Here is a 15341-nt window from a genome sequence, read left to right as displayed (position 1 = left end):
AAGTTATAAAAGTTAAATGTAAAATCTTTACCACCTGGCCCACACAGATCCTATGGAATTAATAGTGATTCTATATGTATTTCTATGATAAGGCCCACATTTTTTTTGGTGCATGTGCGAGCACACACACAGGTCCCGTGCCGGGAAGAAATTTCATTTACATTCACCCCTGCATTGATTGCTCTAATACATAAAAATAAAAAAAATCATCCAAAGTGTTCCTCATTATCTTGGCCACTTCTTGGATCCCCTACTCTGTGAGCATAGTGGTAGGCATGTGACAATTATGGAATTTGGAGTAATGTGGCAAATGGCCACAGTTTTTTTTTTTAATGTTTTGAGCTTGAAATGCACCTTCTCCTAAAATTGAATTATTTAGTAGTTTGACGATTTATTTGAGTTCACGGTTATTGTCCATGATTGTCGGTTATACGATAATTGTGCCAGGGCTACATGGTGGTAAAACACCCCGCTGTTGATCCAGCAGCAGACCGGCATTCCTTTCCCACTGTGACTCTCTGTGGAGAAGCCGGTGATCAGAGTTGCCTGTGTGAACCTCACACACTTGGTGCAGGACCCCTGATCCTAATCAGGAGTGACATATCTGCAGCAGCAAGGAGGAACCTGAAAAGGGACCAACAGGTGTTTAGGGTGGGGCTTCTTTATTCTTTTCTTCTCTTCTCCTCCGTCTTTATTTTCTCTTTCTCAGGCTCTGTTGTCCCCCTTCATCAAAGAGTTGTTGAACAAGGTGCTATTGGGGCTCTGGGTGCCGTCAGTGCAGCTGTCAGTGGTAATTATCTCACTCACAGCCAGAGACCTAATCCAAACACTGCCTGAAAAAAAGAAACAGAAAGAGAATAAGAGAAAGAGGGAGAGAGGGAAAGAAAGAGAGCCAGCGAGGGGGGCTGAGAGAATTATTTCCCTGCTTCGCTCCCCAATGCTTAGAAGCTTCAATGCAAGTGTTAATTAAAAGAATCCAAAAAAGAGGAGCTTGTTCATTGTGTAAGGATGGAAGAGAAGGTCAGTGTGGGGGGGGTTAACCTCTCCCCTATGCCTTGCGGCGTTCCGTCACAGAGCTGTGGAGCTGCACTTGTCCCAAAGCATCAGTGGAAGGCACGGGGTCAAAGCTTGGCTTGGGTGAGCGCTCAACTTTTATTCCTTTTTTTGGGCACACATGTCATCCCTCCCCTCAAGGTCCCTCATTGACTGGGGAAGTGATCAACTTTATTTCTACACATATTAGGGCCTCGGAAGAGAAAAGCCTCTTATTGTCAAGGGGGTCCACTCGGCCGCTGTTAAATTCTCACGTTTGATTGCCACTCGATTGTCGAGGCTAGAGGAAAAGAGCATGGCATTCCTTCACATCTTAAAGCCATCGTCGCTGTCCTGCTCAATGGGTCAGCCTCTCAAACCCCTGTGTCAATCATTTTCTTTAACAGCACTTTGCTTTCTATGGTCCACTGTTTGGAAATGTGCTATTTCAAACCAACAAAGTGTGTCAACCTAACTCAATTTACAGTCTAGAATATGTCCATCCAATTCCTTTTTATAAATTAATAAAATCAACATGGCTACATAATGTCTCCACCATTTCCTATGACCGAAAACAGCTTCTTGCATCTCTGCCTGATATGGCAACTGGGGCCTAGCTCCCTGCCATCCAGAACCTCCATACCAGGCACAAATTGTCAGACTCCAGCCACCCAGGCCATAGACTGTTCTCTCTGCTACCGCAGGACCCTCAACCAACAGGACCCTGAACAGCTTCTACCCCCAAGCCAAAAGACTGCGAAATAGTTAGCCAGGTGGCTACCTGACAATCTGCATTGACCTTTTTGCAATAACTCTCTTGACTAATCACATATGCTGCTGCTACTGTTTATCTATCCTGTTGCCTAGTCACTTTATTCCTAGTTATATGTGCATATTTCCCTCAATTACCTCGTATCCCTGCACATCGACTCGGTACTGGTACCCTATGTATGTAGTGAAGTTATAGTTAAGCATTGTGTACTTATTATGTGTATAGGCTGTTATTACTTTTCTATTTCTCTAATGACTTTTTTTTCTGCATTGTTGGGAAAGGCCTCTAAGTAAGCATGACACTGTTAGTGTACACTTGTTTACAAATCATGTGATTTAATAAAATTGTGCTTACCCTGGCACCTCCATTACCTTGTACCCCTGCACATCGACTCAGTACTGGTACTCCCTGTAAATAGCTTGTTATTGTTATTAGTTATTTACTGTATATTTATTCCTCGTGTCACTGTTTGTATTTTTTATTGTTATTTTTTTATCTTTAACTCATTGTTGGAAAAGGACCCGTAAGTAAGCGTTTCACTGTAAGTCTACACCTGTAGTTTAGGAAGCATGTGACAGAACGTTTTATTTGATTATACAAGGATATTTAACCCGCTAAATAATTAGTGTGGGTAGATTTTTCTTATATGAACAATGTAAGGCAATTATACTAAGTTTACTACCTAGGTGTTCCAGTGCTCTTTAGTTGTCTCAGCCTAGGCCTCTTCTGTAATGTACATTTTGCTTTTAATTAGTTGTGAAAGACGAACACTATCTGCCATGTCAGTATGTGTGGGCCGTGGAACTCACAAGGCCACATAGGAAGGCCATGACTAGAAGATGAATGACTTCGGCTGCTTCTTCTACACAGCTTTTCTGCTTCTTCCCCTGGCCCTGTGCTGCACAGCAGGGAAATGGGTATGGACCACGGCAGGATATTGCTCATGATTTATTTGTCAAGGGAATACTGTGTTTCTGGTGTTTTTTGCTTAGCCGTTTAGCGAGTGGGAATTTGAAGTACAATGGTCAAGAGAGAACCTTATTTCTAGCGCCAGAAGTAATTAACAGTAAATTCTCAAATGACTGATGGCTCTCTGATATTTGGGCTTGTTTTTATAAGCCAGAAAAGCATGTGGTGACCGAGGACGAGTGGTTACGCTATTTTCTGGCTGAATCACTTTAAAAGAGATGTGGAAAACTCCAGCAGTCACTCTGCTTTTGAAACTCAATTGCTGTTGCATGGAATTGGCTCCTGATTCAACAATTCCCAGCTGGTCTTTGTTGGCTATAGCACCTGACAATAGCAAAGATTTCCACCCCCTGCTGTTGACTGCCAGGGACTCTCCCTTTTATCTGTCAGTGTGTCAATCACAGCATTCTGTTTAAACCTCCAGTTAATGCCACGCGTTTCTCAAGCGGTGAACGAGTAGGTCAATACATTTTTACAGTATTAATGAACTACAGTCGATGAGTGACTTGGTTTGCTAATGTTGATTATGAACAGATTAAAACAGTATTGCTGAGTAGCGATTGTTTGTGACAATGCTTTTATTCATGCTCTTTGATATTGTCAGTGATGGTTTTTCGTTGTGGTCAGATTCAGATCGGACTTACATGCGCTCACTTCTGTTTTAGACTGTCATACTTAAAAATTAAATAATGAAAGCCTTTTAACACATGCCGTATTGATTTATGGTTGTGATCATCCCTTTCTCGGAGGGCAGGTTAGTGAGCAACACTGAGGTAAAAAGATGGCTGCTAGTGTTGCACAGTATACTGAAACTTTTGTACCTTTTTGATACTTGAACACGAAAAACGATATAAAAACGCACACATTTTTATATAGATAATATATACCGTTTATATTGACTTTTTTATAAGGTTTTTGTACTTTTTTTTTTTTTTTTTTTTTGCTGCCTCTTGGTCCTCCCACGAGCCTGGCCCAGGGGCTTCAGCCCTGGTAAGCCCCTGCTTTAACCCGGTCCTGTTTACATTGCAAGAAGATACCAGGTTGCTTCCAGCTTTGTAGGCTAACTTTCCTTGCTACTTTACAGCTGAAGCTAACATTAATTATTGTTTGTGATATGCAAACCATAACACTAAATATTGCTTATTGTCACCAAAAAAGTGATTTATTAATTTCCTCTCCCCGCCTCATCTCTGTCAAGATAATCTTTGCTCTAGCCTCAAACTGACTGTGTGTGAATGATGTCATAGGTCTTAGACTGCACACATTTTTATGAAGGGAGAGATGGCTTCTTCCATGCAAATGTTGTTGATCAATACAATAAAAAAGTCCCAAATGTAGCCCAATGAAATCAGTCAAAACAAGCTCAATAACTCAATGCATGCACACACTCCTATTGAATATACATTCACCTGTATTATGAATTGGCCTCTGCTACATCTTGATTTACCCAGTTTATCAGTAGAGATTTACCATTTAAATAAATGATTACTGTTATGTTTTTAGATTTGCTGACTGTCAATTTACTGTAGAATTGATTCATTAATAATGCATCTTCATGCAAAATCTTGATGATATTGAACTCAAGATCTGTCTGGATCAAATGCCATTCTGTGACTTTGGCTAATATTATTTTTGTGGCCGTGGTATCATTTTGGTATCGCATATCGTGATACTAAACCTGGCTTAGGTATCGAAGTCAAAATTCTTAGATCGGGACAACACATGGGTACTGGGGTCCCATCACTCTCCTAAGCCTCTACCCTATCCCTTGGTCTAGCCGTATAGACCGTCTTTAATGAGTCCCACCTCTGTGGTAGGTGACATTTACAGTGTCTATAGTTATGTTGTCCATAAACCTTGAATATATATTCCCCATAACAGGCTGGATAAACTTTGCTTTCTTCTAATCATATCAGAAAATCTAAATGATTTATCTGTGAATTCTGAACTTGGATCTATTTTTCCCTTGATTCCTCCTTTCAGTGGGGTCCGAAATTGACACCATTGATAAAGATGACCAAAGAATTACTGTATATAATATAAGGTTGAATCGTACTATACCGGCTCTGGCGCTTGTCCGATGTGGCAGGGCTTGCAAACTATTAGACTACAAAGGGAAGCACAGCCGCGATCTGCCCAGTGAATCAAGCCTACCAGACAAGCTAAATTACTTCTATGTTCGCTTCAAGGTAAGCAACAGTGAAGCATGCATGAGATCACCAGCTGTTCCAGACGACTTTGTGATCACGCTCTCCGCAGCCGATGTAAGACCTTTTAAACAGGTCAACATTTACCGGGCCTCGGGGCCAGACGGATTACCAGGACGTGTACTCCGAGCATGCGCTGACCAACTGGCAGGTGTCATCACTGACTTTTTCAACCTCTCCCTGTCTGAGTCTGCAATGCCAACATGTTTCAAGCAGGCCACCGAAGTCCCTGTGCCCAAGAAAGCGAAGGTAACCTGCCTAAATAACTACCACATAGCACTCAGGTTGGTAATCATGAAGTGCTTTGAGGCTGGTCATGGCTCACAACACCATTATCCCAGAAACCCTAAACCCACTCTAATTTGCATAGCGCCCCAACAGAGCCACAGATGACACAATCTCTTTTGCACTCCACACTGCCTTTTCCCACCTGGACAAAAGGAACACCTACGTGAGAATACTATTCATAGACTTCAGTGCAGCATTCAACACCATGGTGCCCGCAAAGCTTATCACTAAGCTAAGGACCCTGGGACTAAACACCTCCCTCTGCAGCTGGATCCTGGACTTCCTGATGGGCTGCCCCCAGGTGGTAAGGGTAGGTAACAAACACATCTGGTAGGCCTGATCACAGTGGTAGGCCTGATCATGACGATAATGTGAGAGCCGGTAGGGAGGAGGTCAGAGACCTGGCCTTGTGGTGCCTGGATTACGACCTCTCCCTAGATGATTGTGGACCACAGGAAAAAAGGAGCACCGAGTACATCCCCATTCACATCGACGGAGCTGTCAAACTTCAAGTTCCTTGGTGTCCACATCCCCAACAAACTATCATGGTCCAACACACTAAGACAGTTGTGAAGAAGGCACTACAAAGCCCTTCAGGAGACTGAAAAGATTTTGCATGGGTCCTCAGATCCTCAAAAGGTTCTTCAGCTGCACCAGCGAGAGCATGGTTGCATCACTGCCTGGTATGGCAACTGCTTGGCCTCCAACTGCAAGGCACTACAAAGGGTAGTGCGTACGGCCCAGTACATCACTGCCATCCAGGACCTCTATACCAGGCAGTGTCTGAGGAAGGCCCTAACAATTGTCAAAGACTTCAGCCACCCTAGTCAGACTGTTCTCTCTGCTACCTCACTGCAAGTGGTACCGGAGTGCCAAGTCTAGATTCAAGAGGCTTCTACCCCCAAGCCATAAGATTCCTGAACAGCTAATCAAACGGTTACCCATACTACATGCATTGTCTCAGTATTTGAATTGTTTATTTTATACAGCCATTTTTGCTCCTCTTTATCAACGGTGTCAATCATTTCAGACCCCTGTGTGTGTGTGTGTGTGTGTGTGTGTGTGTGTGTGTATATGTGTATATATGTATATATGTGTATATATGTGTATATATACACACACACATACTGAAATAAAATAAAGTATGTGGACACCCCTTAGTGGATTCTGCTATTTCAGCCACACCCGTTGCTGACAGGTGTATAAAATTGAGCGCACTGCCATGCAATCTCCATAGACAAACATTTGCAGTAAAATGGCCTTACTGAAGAGCTCAGTGACTTTCATCGTGGCACCGTTATAGGATGCCACCTTTCCAACAAGTCTGTTCGTAAAATCTCACTACCAAGTTCCAAACTGCCTCTGGAAGCAACATCAGTACAATAACTGTTCGTCAGGAGCTTCGGAAAATGGATTTGTATGGCCGAGCAGCCGCACACAAGATCACCATTTGCAGTGCCAAGCATTGGCTGGAGTGGTGTAAAGCTTGCCACCATTGGACTCTGGAGCAGTGGAAACGCATTCTCTGGAGTGATGAATCACGCTTCACCATCTGGCATTCTAATGGATGAATCTGTGTTTGGCGGATGCCAGAAGAACGCTACCTGCCTGAATACATAGTGCTAACTTTAAAGTTTGGCGGAGGAGGAATGATGGTCTGTGGCTGTTTTTTGTGGTTCAGGCTAGGCCTCTTATTTCCAGTGAAGGGAAATCTTAATGCTACAGCACTTTCTAGATGATTCTGGGTTTGACTCCGGGTATAGGAACGCCTTTTGGGGGCAGCAGGTAGCCTAGTGGTTAGAGCGTTGGGCCAGGAACCGAAAGGTTGCTGGATCAAATCCCGAGCTGACAAGGTAAAAAATCTGTCATTTTGCCCCTGAACAAGGCAGTTAACCCACTGTTCTCCGTTAGGCCGTCATTGTAAATAAGAATTTGTTCTTAACTGACTTGGCAAAGGAGAAATGTTCACTAACAGGGATGTAAACAAATGTGTGCAAAAAGTTTTTAAGAGAAAAGGTTTTTGTGTGCATGGAATATTTATGGTATTTTTTTAAATTGTTAATGCTTTACATGTGTTTTATTTTTGTTCAGTGTATTTTAAAGGTTAAAATTGGAATGAATAGATTAAGTTCATTCAGATTTTTTATTGTAAATATTTTTTACTGATCTCAGTGATTTCTATCCCCAGATGACACTAGCTGCCTCTGGAATCAGCTACCCCTGCCATCACCTCAGTGTGTGTCGAAGGTCCTCACCAGCCAACACCCGGGAGCCAACAGAAGAGGTAGAGAGAGAGAGAGAGAGAGAGAGAGAGAGAGAGAGAGAGAGAGACACACACACACACACAGTTTATTTGGCCTTCTTTTACATTTTCTATTGTGTTTTGATAGGTCAACAATACTGAAGTGAATGTGTTTATACAGTGCGCAGATGTTCACATGGTAAGTGACAGCGAAGGGGATGACTTTGAGGATGCATCTGAATTTGGAGTGGACGAATCAGAGATGTTCGGAATGGGGACTTCTACAGGCTGTCGGAAAGCCCCCTTGAGTACGTACCTCACTGAGTGTGATGCTGCCACTTGATTCAAAAAGCTTGATTTATTGTTTATCAATCTGTTATTAAGCTAATGCTTTTTACTCTCTGCAGTGCCAGAGAACACTGAAAATGAAGTAGATGCCTTACTGCACTTTACTGCTGAATTTACCACAAGGTAGGTTTTTAGTATTGTTTTATCGTTAGTATCAAAAGGGGTCTGTGCTTCTTAAAAGATGTGGAAGTTCATGCATTCTTGCTTATTGATCCAGCTCCTTTTTGTGTTTGCTGCAGGTATGGAGAATGTCATCCAGTGTTCTTCATTGGGACTTTGGAGGCTGCATCTCAAGAGGCCTTCTATGGCAAAGCCAGAGATGTAAGTAACAATACAGGAGCCTGTCTCGGTAGTATGATTTACAGGACATGATACTATACGATCATTGTCAATGCTTTTTTTTTTTTTAAATGCTTGGATGGTTTTTAAAATAAAAAGTTGGAGTGTTTGTTCAAAAAGAGCCACCATTTGATTCCTCTCATAAAGCTCATAAAATGTGTTTCACGACAGCTGCCACTTTATTTTTAGCCCACAATTTTTCTTCATTTTTCTGCTTTGTCCTTTTAACGAGGGTTGTATCAACTGACAGCTTGTGTGGATTACTGTCTTATTAGAATGGGAGAACACAGCAAGATGTTTGGGGGGTTTTAGACCATGAGGCAGAGGCTCGGTTGGCGTCTTGCCTGTCTCCCAGCTGATATCCTCTTCGCTAAGCCAGTGCAATATGGCCCCCTCGCTGTGGATATCCTCTCTGTGGTGCAGCCGGAGACTGTACATTGTGTCAATGAAAATAAACCAATATGAAGGGACACATGCAGCTGACCCCCAGCTCACTGCCTGTAGGCCTGGAGGAGATGAGACTGGAGAAACGCGCACACATATTTGACTCCCACTGATGTGGCCATTGGGTGTCAACTATACTGAAACCTCCCCTCACCAACCACCACCACCGTCCTCTTGACAAAATTGGTCTAAATCGCTCCCTTCTTGTCATTGCAACTAGTTGTTCATTAAGTGGATATTGGAACGGTGCACATTTCAGGAGAAGGGGGGCCGTGGAGAGATTTTGCTCAGTCTCAAAGGCTGACGGGCTAATCACTAAGTAAAACACTACATTTGATGAAGTGTTTCTGGAGGGGGAGATGCACCTCAATCCAGCCTTAATGAAAATGCTTTGGGCTGCTGAGCCCTCCAGGGGATCAGCAGTAAGGCTCTTCAGACAGGCCACCCATCACTGCCAAGGCTCTTCTTAAATCCCCTTAACGGTGTGGTTAATCGGAGTAACCCTGCTCTCACTCGCACAAAGACACGCATCAAAATTCATAGCAGTGCCGGGGTGAGGGTTTTATCACACTCAAGTATCCTCTTAAATCCCCCGTAATTTAGCAAAAGAGCAATGAGGGGGAAAGAGGAGAAATCGATACCAGGTAGGGAAATGGATAAACATATTTTCATTCATCCCTCCCTGCTCTGGTGAAAGTGATCATTTTAGTGGCTTTTAATATTTTCATTTGTTTCTACTAGAACAGTTCCAGTCAGGTGAACTGAAGCCCAGCTGAATATTTAGACTATTAGTTTCAACTGTGTAAAGACTATTATTTTAATGCAATTCTACAATTGAATGCTATTGCTTTGTATTCACTTCATTTTTGACCCTGTTATTGCGCCTAAAAAAAACATAAATTCAGAAGTGGTTAGACTAAATATAGCTATTAATACAAAATCATGTGTTTTCAATCGGTTCAATTATGTACCTACCATCTGTTAAAGCGTTGATCTGAATGTGTGTTCTCAGTGTGTGGGGTCAGGGGAGCAGTAATTTGAGGTCTTCATTTTGAAGTGTTTGCTTTTCTTGAGGCTGCTGTGGATGATCACTTTCACCCGTTTCCTCCACTCCCCAACATGGGATATAATTAAAAATGTCCTCCCACAACACAGTACATAAAGTACATAAACTGGCTGGCTGTCACAAATGAGATATGGTAGTGTGTTTATCAGGGGCCACAGTTATCAGGCAGGTGTATTTTTACCTTATCCTCTAATGACCCATACTACAGAAACTCATTTGTAAAACAAAACAAATGGCTGTTTTCTCACTGGTGTCGTGTTGCATTCTCATAACAATCTGTGTCTGTGTGACGTGGTTAAAGATGAGTTAGGTTCTACATTTTGTTCTCAGACTGGTCTTCATCTGCCAGTTGTCACTCTATTCAGCCCCCAGTGGAGCACCTGTGTGGGAGAATTCCTACTCATGTTGCAGATAATCATACGGTCCAGGCCGGACACAAAAAAGCAGCCGTATGTGAGCTGAGCCCATTCTGGTTGCCAGCTCCTGGCCAACGGCTACCTGGTTCACATGGCTCTGGTCCACACTAGAAGAGGAACAGACAAGAGTGAACCCTGACAGGGTGCTGTGTGAAAATCACTACAGTCTGGCTCACAGAACAGATCAGTTTTCTCAAGCTTCTTCACTCTCCTCCTCTTCCCCTTGTCTGTATGGTGAACAGGTGGGATGATTCACACCAGCGGCTTTTGGGTCACTTTCTAGCTCGGGTTGAACCTAGTAATTTAGTTTTACAGGCGATTTGTCCCTGCTTAGAAATGCACTACAAAAGATGAAACGTGAAAGAAGATGGGGAACAGTTAGAGAAGACCGTTTAAGTAAAACGATGAACTTTGTGATTGGGTGTTATTAGAGAAGAGGGCTTTTCCCTTTTCTTTACAGAATGTATGTTTTTGAACCTACGGTTTGTGAAAATGTCCTCCGGAGACTTAGCACTTTCTATAAGTTGCAGAGGGACGAGTGTGTGTGCGTGTCCATGCGCCTACGTGCACGTATGTATAAGATAATGAGTGTGTGCGTGTCTCATTTCATCTTTTGTGAGAAGAAAAAAAAAACTCTCCTCAAGGCTGCATTTGCTTGTCTTCTCAGCATGAGTGTTTAATCTTTTCAGGGCGTTCAATTGGGCCACTGAATTAGCCCCAAGCTCCTTCCCGCTAGGAACCAGGGAGCTTATTCTAAACCTCTAATCGCTGAGCAAACACAGCAGTGCTCTCCCACTCCTTTTCTACACAGGCCACAATATAGCACAACTTTCTTTTTTACTTTCCCTCACTTTTCTGCCTGTGTGGATTTTGCTTTTGGTATATAGAGCAGCTCCTGAGAAATGAGCTCCTTCGAGTGTTGTAAGGAACATAGGGGGTTAGAAAGAAATTTGAGTGAGTGTTCTGTAATTTAGTGGGCTTTATTTCCTACATCATCCAAGAGAACCTTTTGTTTGTGGCTGTGTTTGTTTTTTAATGAGTTGTCAGTGAGTCTTGAGAATCTGTGGCTCATATGGTGTCTATCCATGGATTTAGAGCATTGTCAATATTGTCCGCTCCTGCTGTTAACCTGAGAAGGCCAATGGCATTTGGTGTAAAATAAAGTGATTTTTGTCTGTTTTTGTTTTCTCATTGGCCGCCTCAAAGGAAGTTTTATTTACTCCCTGTTCATTTGATTTTGTGTGTTTTGCGTTTGGCCTTGTCTGTGAAAGCAGTCTCTTTACTCGCGGTCTCCTGTCGAACGACGTGCGAAAGCTGTATAAAACCTCTCCCTTCAATGATAATATAACCAGACTCTGAGCAAGGACACTTGTCTCCCCTTTCCAGTGCTGTGTTGGGTGAAGCCCCTGTTTCAGGGTCTGGCTGGTCATTAACTCATTGGCTTCTAAATCCTCACACCTCTAATGAAATACCTCTGCTGTCCGTTTCCACAGAGAAAACTGCTGGCAATCTACCTCCACAACGACGAGAGTGTGCTCGGCAATGTCTTCTGCTCCCAGATGATGTGTGCAGACTCCATAGTGTCCTATCTGAGCCAGAACTTCATCACATGGGCCTGGGATGTCACTAAAGAAGCTAACAAAGCCAGGTATGTCTAAGTATAGGCCCTCATCACATCTCAGGAATCCACTACTGGAGAACAGACTGAATATTAGAGAATCTGAGAAGTGGATAATATTCAGCCCCCAGTCGCCAACTCCGCACCACCTTCTCTTTAACTCAAGCCCCTCTTCATCGGGAAGGGGGATGTGTGCTAACAAAAGCACTTGTGTTTGCAGTATGAGGCCCCAATTGGGCAATCTTCACTAATCTGCCTCAATGGAGGGTCAGTTCGAAATGAAGCTCACATGAAGTCTGCGTTGCCTGGGAGACCATATCTATTTACCCAAGGCTGAGGGAGTTGTCTTATCAACGTGACAACAACTTTATCTCTCCTCCGTAACTTCACAACAGTTAGTTTCCAATTCACAGCATATTCCAACTCCTTCTTTCCACCTAGGCTGTGGCTGTTCCAGTATGTGACTCCTTGTGCTTAGCATTACCCAACTACACTCTCAAGCCTTCTACTCTTGACCCCAAAGCCAGGCTGGCCTCTCCCTGGCCTTGCTCTCCTCCTCCCCTAGCCAAGGGGGAGAATGAGGTTGCGGCCCAGGTGTGATGTCTGCTGTGGGGAGGATGGAGGAGGAGAGAGGGCCCGGCCGGTAGCCAGATGGAGGTTTGATTGGGGCACAGCAGCAGCCTCTTACTCCGCGGCAGGCCCTAGATTTTCCTTCCACTAGACTTCAGGGCTAAGCCCACCCCCTGGTAGGAGGCGTTTACGAAAAACCGGGGGTGAGGCTCAGACACTGACCTCACTCCTTTTTTATTTCCTTTAAGGATATTCCTTCCCTCTTTCTGTACCCTTTCTCCCTTTGCTTCTTGCTTTTTGCGCCCAGCTGAGCCTTTTTATTGCAGATTAATGGCAAGCAACATCTGGAGCTGTTTTCCCCAAGTTCTCACGCACTCATCTCTGCACCAGTATCCCTGCACACTGTAAATATGGTATTGGATCTGACCCTGTATAATAGCGTCTCACTTCTCGTGTTCTTATTTTTATTTCTCGTATGTTTTTGTTCTGCCTAATGTTATTTTTTTTGTGCTACATTGATAATGATTATTGCTCTGTAAGCTCTGTTGGGTTTGGAGCTTGCAAGAAAGGCATTTCACTGTGACATTAATACTTGAAACTCTTAGGTTAATCCTGAGTCACTGATGATGGGCACGAGTCGCAGTGACTAACTATTAAGAAGGTATCCTAATTTCTAGGGCCTCATAGTGTAAAATGAGCCACTTAGGTTGCCTCTGTATAATCACAGTCCTCTTAGTTTAGTTATTAATTATTATGCATAAAGCCAGATCTGCTGAAAACATGCCAATTGTCACCCATGGGAAATGTCTCTGAAATACCACATGGACACTGAACCTCATACACAGCAAATATTGAACTTATTAAAGAATAAATGTACTCTGAAACTACATCTTTCATTTTGTAATCTGTTTTGCTTTTGATTCTATGTTTTGTGTTTTGACTGCCCACTTTTGTACCACATCTCGTCTATTTTAATGCATCATATGGTGCTGTACTGATCAATAATGGAATTGAACTCATTATTCAACACATTACCAGTGAAGGTTATCGTGCAGTCATCTGACTTTTTCATAAGCTCTGTGTATTCAAAACAAGAGAATATCCGGAGAAATTCCATTTTCCATTCAACACGTCTGCACAGAAAGTGTCTGTTTTGTGTGAGTAGCGTCCGGTTCCTATTCCACGTGATTGACTAAAGCACACCTGGAGAGCTTGTTGGCTGCTCACTGGGGTGGGGTGGCAGCAGTCTCTCAGGGTCTCACGCATGACTGATGTAAAGACGTGAACCTAACAGTCCAAGGAAACATGAACATTTTGTGCGGAGATAGTGAGCTGATTTAGAGCCTCTTTACAGTACTTTGACGACGCCACCTACACAGAACAAAAATATAAACGCAGCATGTAAAAACTTGGTCCCATGTTTCCTGAGCTGAAATAAAAGATCTTAGAAATGTTCCATACGCACAAAAATATTATGTCATTGTTGTGCACAAATCTGTTTACATCCCTGTTAGTGAGCATTTCTCCTATGACAAGATAATCCATCGACCTGACAAGTGTGGCATATCAAGAAACTAATGAAACAGCATGGTCATTTCACACGTGCACCTTGTGCTGGTTACAATAAAAGGCCACTCTAACATGTGCAGTTTTGTCACACAACACAATTTAATTTAATGTTACTTTCGCTATCATAAGCCACCGCCAACGTCATTTTATAGAATTTGATCGTACGACCAACCGGCCTCACAACCGCCGTGCCAGCCCAGGACCTCCACTTCCGGCTTCTTCACCTGCGGGATCGTCTTTGTCCAGCCACCCGGACAACTGATTCAACTGTGGGTTCGCACAACCAAATCATTTCTGCACAAACCATCTCAGGGAAGCTCATTTGCATGCTTGTCGTCCTCACCAGAGTCTTGACCTGACTGCAGTTTGGTGTTGTAGCAGATTTCAGTGGGCAAATGTCCATCTTCGATGTCCACTGGTACGCTGGAGAAGTGTGCTCTTCACGGATGATTCCTGGTTAACTGTACCAGGCAGATGTATGGCGTCGTGCGGTTTGCTGATGTCAACGTTGTGAACAGAGTGCACCATGGTGGGGTTATGGTATGGGCTACGGACAACGAACACAATTGCATTTTATCAATGGCAAAATTCCGTGAAGAGGTCCTGAGGCCCAGTGTTGCGGCATTCATGCACAGCCATCACCTTATGTTTCAGCAATGACCTGGGGAATAGTTACAGGGGAGAGGGGATGAATGAGCCAATTGGATGCTGGGTATGATAAGGTGGCCATCCCCACATACCTCTGAGTGGTACAAGGTAAAGGCACCACATGTCTCTGTAAGAATTACCTTAATACCAGAAGATAGCATTTTTGCTCTGTGAGCCAAATTGAAAATGAAAGGCTTTCAAAATATCCAGACATTTGTGAATTATTGCATTCATTAAGAAACTGTGCAACACTATGCAATATGGTTTTGATGAGAAGCTCCTGTATAGTTTGAATTGTTATCCTTATTTTGTTTGTCTATACATTGACATTTATGGTATGCGAATAGCTGCACTCGCACTTGAAACAGTAATGTTGCTTTGGCCACAACACATCCAAGGTACTCTTGGGCGATCTATCGTTTAATAGGGTATACCAAGGTATGATTTTCAATACTAAAATCTGTTTTTATTTTGGGGTGCAACAGCCTTGGAGGGACTGTTGGTGTGTTAACCTATTTAAAGGTCTTACTCGCATTGGCTGCAGAGAGTGAGATCGCACAGTTGTTCGGAACTGCTGGTGCGCTCATGCATGCTTCAGTGTTGCCTGCCTAGAAACGAGCATAGAGGGCGTTTAGCTCGTCTGGTAGGCCCTCGTCACTGGGCAGCTCTCGACTTGGTTTCACATTGTGATAGTTTGCAAGCCCTGCCACATCTGACGAGCGTTAGAGCTGGCATCCTTTATTGATGCTATGCTTGTTTGATGGCTAGTCTGCGGTCGTGTTGGAATTTCTTATAAGCGTCCAGGTTTGTGTT

General features: G+C 43.3%; 1 protein-coding gene across 2 annotated transcripts in view; it reads left to right on the top strand.

The window, feature by feature from the left end:
- The window catches only part of LOC112247393 (FAS-associated factor 1), a 93829-nt gene that overhangs the window by 47720 nt on the left and 30768 nt on the right, over positions 1 to 15341 (top strand). Inside the window, exons 9-13 of one of the 2 annotated variants that reach the window (XM_024416178.2) lie at positions 7457 to 7552; positions 7659 to 7818; positions 7918 to 7981; positions 8098 to 8179; positions 11617 to 11771. In XM_024416178.2, coding sequence (XP_024271946.1) covers positions 7457 to 7552; positions 7659 to 7818; positions 7918 to 7981; positions 8098 to 8179; positions 11617 to 11771 — 557 coding nt within the window. The remainder of the gene's footprint in view (positions 1 to 7456; positions 7553 to 7658; positions 7819 to 7917; positions 7982 to 8097; positions 8180 to 11616; positions 11772 to 15341) is intronic. The other variant, XM_024416249.2, reaches the window with a different exon arrangement.

The sequence above is a fragment of the Oncorhynchus tshawytscha genome, linkage group LG01, assembly GCF_018296145.1.
Source record: "Oncorhynchus tshawytscha isolate Ot180627B linkage group LG01, Otsh_v2.0, whole genome shotgun sequence".
Lineage (NCBI taxonomy): Eukaryota > Metazoa > Chordata > Actinopteri > Salmoniformes > Salmonidae > Oncorhynchus > Oncorhynchus tshawytscha.
The sequence above is the reverse complement of the archived record's forward strand: the minus strand, read 5'-3'. Positions and strand labels throughout refer to the sequence as shown.